We start from the raw sequence: 8,254 nt of genomic DNA, 5'->3' as shown, positions 1-8,254 counted from the left end.
AGTCTTTGGTTGGTTGTCGTTGGGTTTACAAGCCAAATTTTCTGCTGATGGCTCTTTACAGCGTTATAAAGCACGCCTAGTTGCCAAAGGTTACACCCAACAGGAAGGGATTGACTATATTGAAACCTTCTCTCCGGTGGCTAAACTTGTGACTGTCAAGGTCTTATTAGCTTTGGCTGCTGCTCAAGGTTGGTTTTTAATTCAACTTGATGTCAATAATGCTTTTCTTCATGGCGAGCTCCAGGAAGAGGTTTATATGTCTCTGCCCCAAGGGTATTGCAGAGAGGGGGAGATTCTACCTCCAAATGCTGCTTGTAAACTCCATAAATCCATATATGGTTTAAAGCAAGCCTCTCGCCAATGGTTTGCAAAATTCTCCGCTGCATTACTGGACATAGGATTTTCTCAATCTCATGCTGATAATTCCTTATTTCTACGGACAAAAGGAAGTGTTTTTGTTGCCTTGTTGGTCTACGTTGATGACATTGTGATTGCCACCAACTGCGAGAAAGAGGCTAATGATTTAAAGATGTATCTTGATAGCAAGTTTCGATTAAAGGACTTGGGAGAGTTAAAATACTTCTTGGGCATAGAGGTGGCTAGGTCACGATCTGGTATTTTAATTTGTCAACGAAATTATGCATTAAAGATACTCACAGAAGCTGGTCTTCTTGGCTGCAAACATCAAACTCTCTTTGGAGGACGGAGAGTTGATTTCTAACCCCACCACATATAGAAAATTGATTGGACGCTTGATATATCTTACAATTACCCGTCCAGACTTGACTTATGCAGTGAACAAGCTGAGCCAATACGTTTCTAAGCCACGAACATCTCACATGGACGCAGCATTGGATGTTTTAAGATACGTAAAAGGAACGATTGGACAGGGCTTACTCTATAAAAGTGTCTCTGATTTGAGACTTAAGTTTTTCTCAGATGCGGACTGGGGTTCGTGTATTGACACACGCCGATCAGTCACAGGTTTTTGTGTATTCCTTGGAGAGTCTACTGGTGTCTTGGCGATCCAAGAAGCAACAAACTGTCTCAAGATCTTCTGCTGAGGCTGAATACAGATCCATGGCAGCAGCTACTTGTGAAGTCATGTGGATTAGAAAGTTGCTTAAAGATTTAAAAGTCGAGAACGATGAGCCATCGGCGTTATTTTGCTGATAGTCAAGCTGCTATACACATCGGCTCCAATCCAGTATTTCATGAACGAACTAAACACATTGACATCGACTGTCATGTTGTGCGTGAACAAGTACTGGCACGGTCATAAAGCTGATGCATATGTCTCTTTAGAATCGCAGCTAGCAGATTTATTCACAAAGCCGCTGTTTTGCTCGCGTTTTAAGGAGCTTTTGATCAAGATGGGAGTGCACAATATTCACTCACACCTTGAGGGGGAGTATTAGAACTAAGCGTTGATTCTGACTTGTATAAATAGAGGAGCACTAGCCATGTTAACTGACTAATTCATTTTTCATATTGTATTCCTCAATACAGAGCTTTAGCTCTGGCTTTTTCTCATCAATGGAATTCATATTCAGTTCTGCTAATAGTACATACCCTTTAGTCCACAAGCAAAAAACAATAGAGAAAACTTTATAAAGAGGTGCTGTAATTTTTTTTTTGAAAGAACCCAAATCTGTAGACCCATTACAAAGCCTGGAATGTACAGAAGTAAACAAGAAGTTCAAGTTCAAAGTACAATTACAGAAAATTAATGCAATGCAAAATGACACAATAAAATTTTACAGAATTCATTTAATATATAATAAATTATATATTTGAAATAATGTTTCTTAATAAATCAATCACTTCTTTGTTTTATTAGTTTGAGAAACCAACATGAGACACCTCATCACCACACCACACGTCATCTGTAATAAACTGCATCCATGAATCATCTTTATCTTCTTCTTCCTCCATGCATAAGGTGGAAGATGATGCCAATGGGAACTCTGGTGACATTGTTTCAATCTCGGTTGTGATGACGACTCCTTGTGAGTAGTCGAGCAATGGGATATTACTAGGCTGCCCTTGCTGGTCTTCTACATCAGAACACAACCCATTTTTCTTGAAAACACGACATAAAGCGTATGAGTCCTGCGATAAGAAAAAAAAACGTTAGAACTACAATTTAACAAAGTGCATTGAGGCCCATCCGGCTAAACAAGTATAGTATTTTAGAAATTTATTTCCCTATATAAAACATATTACATATTTGTTCCTCATCTTGTCTTCCTCCCGTTTTAATTCCCCGAAGGCCTAGGGGTATGTAAGGTTCAATCACAATCTTTGATCTTTGAGATTGATGGACAGAAAGAAAAAAAATGAGCCATAGATATTCCCTCAGTCAATAATTGGGGCTGTTGGATATATTTTGATTCACAATTAAAGTGAAAAAGTTGAAAAAAGAAGCATCAGCAGCAGAAATAAGTGAAAAGGCTATCTTATGGTTTCTCTAAAATTGTTTAAAGGACAAAGCGATCTGTATATTTTTCAACTATATTTCATCCAAGGATAGAGGAAATATATATATATATATATATATATATATATATATATATATATATATATAACAGTTTTAAACAAAATTAATCAATATTATGATTCATATAATGTACAATATTTCATCACAATAAAAAAAAAAAAGGGTGACGGAGAATGTTTTATACAGGTATATTTAGAAGAATAAAGTGCAAAAGTGACCGACATCTTCTTACAAAATGAAAGTGAAGGGGATATTGCTGCTTTTAGGTTTTCACGATAGAGTAATAATGTGTGAGTGACACAAAAATAAAATTATTCATTTTATTTAAGAATCATCTGATTCTTTAGATCTTGGCATATATACATACCTATATATATATATACATACCTATATATATATATATAAATATATATATATATATGGTTAATAATATAGAAAATAGAGACAAAAAATGTATTGATAAGATCAGATTCAGTCATATTGAATGGATTGTACTTTTGTCTCAATATTGAAAGACAAAGTGAAGATAGACTTTGTCACTGAAGAGATTTATTATATACCTATTCAAGAAAAGAATATTGTGTTAGTTACTGATTATTTTAGCTTATTTCATTCTTTTTTTAATAATAATAATAATAATCATTCACGTATTATTACAATCATTAAAAATATTTTAAAAGAAAATTTAATGATTTTTTTTTTCATTTGTTTAAAAACATAATTGACTAACTAATTCACTTCTAAATCAAAATAGCTATACCCGATTTATAATGCTTCAAGGAAGATAAAGCATGACCATCATGAGAGACAAAAGTTCGAAATTTTCCATGCATGCAATGCAGTTGTGTTCCACACGCATGCATGCACTAATCTGCCTACATATGCATTTATGTGTGTGTGTTAGTGTGTATATATGTGTGTGTATTTGGCTCATGATCAAAGGTATGTAATAATTATTCCCATCTTGCTTTTTATCCAAACTTTGACATGGAACAAAAAGAGATGATGAAAAATGGGAAGCGATAAATGTTTTTTACGATAAAAAAAAAAATTAAAGACTTCAAAATTGGTGCTTTTGAACTCAAGATGGTGACATCTGGCATCTTCAATAGAGTAAAAGAGAGTTTTGAAATATAATTGACCATAATGACAAAGAAATTCAAGGGATTTTTAATCAACGTTGAAAAACATGAATCAGAGGAGTGTGGAAGAAATTGTCACCTCGAGACAAAACATGAGGATTATTGAAATGGCTAAAATTTTCACGTGTATTTTCTTGGCCTTTACATTCTTGATCGAAACCTCTAATCAAAGCCAGAATTTAAGGTAAGAGGGACATAAATTTGTATTTGGTCACTCATACTTCATATTGATTTTTCTAAGTAAACTGTGTAACTCTTACGATATGAGCCATTGTAGATAAACAAATTAAATTACTGTCAACTATATCATTTTATGATGTTCCGAATTCTAAAGTTAACTAGTCATCATTTCGAGCAATACACGTACGGTAATATCTATAAAGCCTATGCACTACATATTATGTTGAGAATGCATTCATTATGTGTGTGTATATATATATATATATCAGGTGGTAACCTGGATGCTATATATATATATATATATATATGTATGTATATATATATCTATCAAGTGGAAACCTGGATGCAGGAAGGAGAGGTGGTGTCATCGAGCCGATACTCGTGCATAACCCAATCGGTTCTTATTCCTTGTGGAGCTCTACCCTTGTAATAAACCAGTGTTTTCTTCATCCCGATGGCTCGATTCTGGCTTATTACCCTCCTGTCTTTCCCAGTAGACTTCCAGTACCCGGCGCGGGTTGCCCTATTTGTTCTGAATCCGTTCGGGTACTTTCGGTCCCTTGGCCCAAAAAAATACCATTCCGGATCCCTACTTGGCAAGAAAGATTTCTCTGCAACAAATTGAACCAAGTATGAATCTTAACTCACAATACATATTAATGAATTTATATTTTATCCCCGATTTAATCAGCATTAGTGTATCTCGAGCTTAATATATAACAAAAGATATACACGCTTGAAATAATAATCTAGGGATGGATTCAAGATTTTTATCATTAATTACCTGCTAATTCCCATGGCTCACACTTGTAAAGATCAACTTCAGGGATGATATCGAGTTCGATTTCTTGGCCTTGGATCTTTTTCTTGAGATAATAATTCACAAGCTCTTCATCAGTGGGATGGAACCTGAAACCTGGAGGCAATCCCACTGGAGCCATGGAGATCTATATCGATAAATGCTATATATTTTTATATATATATAGTACTATATCTTGCACCGCCACCAGCACCGCCGTGTCTGAATATGTATATATTATCAAATTTTGATGCAACACATTGAATCAATAACTGATGATGAATATATATAAAAGAATTCAAAGTCCCTTGTCTTTGAGTCATTGTTGTTCACTTTTTCTCTTTTGTAGATTCCCAGAAACGTTTCTCGGAAGCCCTTTAATATATATAATGTTCTGAATATTTTATAAATTAATTAAGCTAACTCGACAATATTTGTTTCTTGTTCTTTAGTAGCTCTAATTTGTTTAATAATTAATTGTTTATATGGATTTGTGTCATCATTTGCACTGATTCCAATGCTAAGATATGGGTTTTAAAGCAAGATTTGATGAGATGGTGCAGGTTGGGTTGCGCTGTCTAAATCATGATTAAAGTTTTGATTTGGATTAATGAAATGGTCACATTAGTAATAATGTAGTTTTCATTAGTCTTCTGTATATAATATTAAATATGATATATCTATTATGTTTTTCAATTTTCTTTTAATTTCAAAAATATTCCTTCCCCAATATTATATTATATTATAATATAAGTAAACATCTTAACATAAAATTTGATGCTTGAATTTTTCTCATGAAAATAAGTTTTAAAAAATAAATTATATATGTGTTTCCGCTCTCAGATAATTTAATACCCTTTTATATCTATCAATCAATATTAATCTTTTGATTAGATCAGTTTTCAATCTTGTTGGTTATCCTTTTCATTCTATAAACTAGAACTTTATTATGAAACGATAACTCTACGTTATAATCACAATGTCCCAAAATTCTCTTGATATAATTTTTTTTCCTTAAAACATGTTATATTTGATTTTTTTATAAATTCATTATATTACATTTTAGTATTTATATATATGGAGTTGTACAGTTTTGTCAATACTACACCGATATAGTTTACGAACATTTGAATTAAAATTTAAAAAGTAATGATGAACCCCAAATTGTTTATTTTATGTGAAATGTTAATATGAACATCTTTTATAATAATACTCCCAGAATAACACTATAGATGTAGTATAAATAAGAGTGGGTGTCATGTGAGACCGTCTCACGGATCTTAATCTGTTAGACGGGTCAACCCTACTCATATTCACAATAAAAAGTAATACTTTTAACATAAAATATAATAATTTTTCATGGGTAACCCAAATAAAAGACCTGTCTCACAAATACGACCCGTGATAACGTCTCATACAAGTTTTTGCCTATAAACAAAGCCGAATTGTAACATAATGGATTTAAACAAGCGCAATGTATGAACATACATATGCTCATTATTAATGCTCTTGATTTTACCTATGTCCTATTGAGCCCGTAAGTTGGTGATATTGGGACATGGTATTCTCGTACCCAAAACGCAGTGTAAGTTTAAAATTGTGCGTCTCGACATTCAAGACGTTGCTTGGGCGCCGTGTATTTGACAAATCATTTATAGGGTATTTACGAGTTTATATCTACGCGTATACAACATTAGACTCCAAACTATTCCGGTTTTTAAGCGGATATAGCGATTTTAAGCGTATAAATAATAAACATTTAAAATCAATATCATAAAAATTCATAAACATTTGAAATAATCATATTAGCATGTAAAACAACATCCATGACATTGGCATGATATTAGTACTTTCTAGGCATAAAATGACCGTTTTACCCCTAGACGTAAAATTTCACGTTTTTAAATTTTTCTTAATTTCATTGACTCTAACATATCCCAAATAAATATTTAAGCTTACATGAATTTATCCATATTTTTATTTAGTTTAAATCGAGGACTTTTAAATTAATCCTTAAATAAGACGTATTACTGAGTTTTAAATCCCGAATTAAACCAAACCTTAATATAAAATTCTCAAATTAAAACTTTGACTTTTAAAAATTATTTTAGCCCTCGTAAATCACGACTCGACCCTCGTGAACCGTGTTTCGATTATTTTTCCCAAAGAAAACCCTAACATGACCTATGTGATTCGAACCTGAGCCACCCTCGAGCCATGGTGGACCAAACCCTTACCAACCCCCTAAGGCACCCTACTGGACCCTTGGAACCCTTAGGAACCATCAACAACTCGAAAGCGTGAACCCCTTCCCATGAACCTGCAGCGGCCGAGAGACCCTTCTTGCATGGACTCTTGTTTACCCTCCTAGGACTCTAGCCGACCGAGCCACCCTTGAACCCACCTACAGTACTCCTCCCTAGGACCCTAAAGTTGTCCTAGCCCAGCCACTAAGCCCTGGACCGAGCCCACCTCCCTGCACAGGCTGCGCAAGTCAGCGCGCTGCAATAGGGCTCTCGGGTAAGAGTCCTTGTTGGCAAGGACTCCTCCCAGCCCTCTTACTCGAGTCCTAGCACGACTAGGACTCTTCCCTCGACTGAACCATCCCCTGACCGAGCCCTGGCTCCAAGCCGTGACTCAACTAGCCCCCTTAACATGAAACTCGATCACCCCAAACCCCATGCCAGAAAAATCGACTCCATCCCGTTTCCTTCAATTTTGTGGTGATTAGGGTGTGTGTGTAGGACTCTAAATCATGTGTAAACCATACTTGATCATGAATTAACATCATGGCAGCCCCTTTACACGTATAGAACTAGTTTTTGGATTAAAATTCATGAATGTATGTGCAATATTCCGAAAATAATCAAAAGAATTTCATGTTTTTCATGCACACGATATTTAAAACGATAATACGATGTGATAGACGAGAAAAAGAGATGTATGGCATGCCTTTACGTTTTAAATGCACGAATATACGATGGCGATAGAAGAACGACGACGAGGAAAACCCTAGGCTAAAATCCTTGAAGCTTTCCAAATTTTTCCTTCAAATTAATGTGTGAGTGGGTCGTGTACTTTGATGGGTGGGGGAAGGGTTTGGAGAAAATCAGATTGTGGCGTGACTTGTGAAGGGTTTGGGGTAAGTTTAACATATAATACAATTAATTATTTCCTTAATTAAGCTTAGGCCCATCAAGCTCACAAATTAGGCCCATAATGCTTAATTAAAATTTAATTAAAATATTAAAATAGTTTGGTTAAAATAAGTTTGTGAATTTAATAGCCAGGTTGCCAAAAAGTTCGTATTTTTGTTGAAAAACCAACACCGCTAAAATTTACATCCTGACGTACAAAATCACCTCAAAACCTCTTATTTTCAAAAATATGAAAAAGCATCACCCATATTTTAAATAATTAAAATTAGCTATTTAATAAAATCATTTTTTATTGTTCAGCCGTCGGTCTTCGTTTCTCGATCGCAACTCGAATAGTCTTTAAAAATACATTTTTGATGCAATCATGTAGAAAAATAAATTTTATCATGTCAAAATGCATAACATAATTAATTTATGCAATTAATAAATTTAGTTAAAATACAAAGGAATTTAATAACTCGTATGCATGTGGTTC

General features: G+C 34.2%; 1 protein-coding gene across 1 annotated transcript; it reads right to left on the bottom strand.

Moving 5' to 3' along the window:
• Positions 1 to 1,617: 1,617 nt before the first annotated feature.
• LOC140824644 (NAC domain-containing protein 54) lies at positions 1,618 to 4,865 on the bottom strand. Its single transcript, XM_073186203.1, has 3 exons — positions 4,607 to 4,865; positions 4,162 to 4,433; positions 1,618 to 2,112 (listed from the first exon to the last, which is right to left on the bottom strand). Exons 1-3 carry the CDS (start codon positions 4,761 to 4,763, stop codon positions 1,837 to 1,839), a joined length of 705 nt encoding a protein of 234 aa, XP_073042304.1. The 5' UTR covers positions 4,764 to 4,865; the 3' UTR covers positions 1,618 to 1,836.
• Between the last annotated feature and the right edge of the window lie 3,389 nt (positions 4,866 to 8,254).

Source organism: Primulina eburnea, chromosome 2, assembly GCF_022965805.1.
Source record: "Primulina eburnea isolate SZY01 chromosome 2, ASM2296580v1, whole genome shotgun sequence".
Lineage (NCBI taxonomy): Eukaryota > Viridiplantae > Streptophyta > Magnoliopsida > Lamiales > Gesneriaceae > Primulina > Primulina eburnea.
Note: the sequence above shows the minus strand (reverse complement) of the source record. Positions and strands in the feature narration are given on the sequence as shown.

What these genes read in the sequence shown, in the direction of transcription:
- LOC140824644 (XM_073186203.1), bottom strand. Translation starts at nt 4,763, where the DNA reads ATGGCTCCAGTGGGATTGCCTCCAGGTTTCAGGTTCCATCCCACTGAT. An exon ending in TGAGCCATGGGAATTAGCAG is followed by an intron (nt 4,434 to 4,606) that starts GTAATTAATGAT and finishes AATTTGTTGCAG; the next exon opens with AGAAATCTTTCTTGCCAAGT. An exon ending in CCTCTCCTTCCTGCATCCAG is followed by an intron (nt 2,113 to 4,161) that starts GTTTCCACTTGA and finishes TTCTTATCGCAG; the next exon opens with GACTCATACGCTTTATGTCG.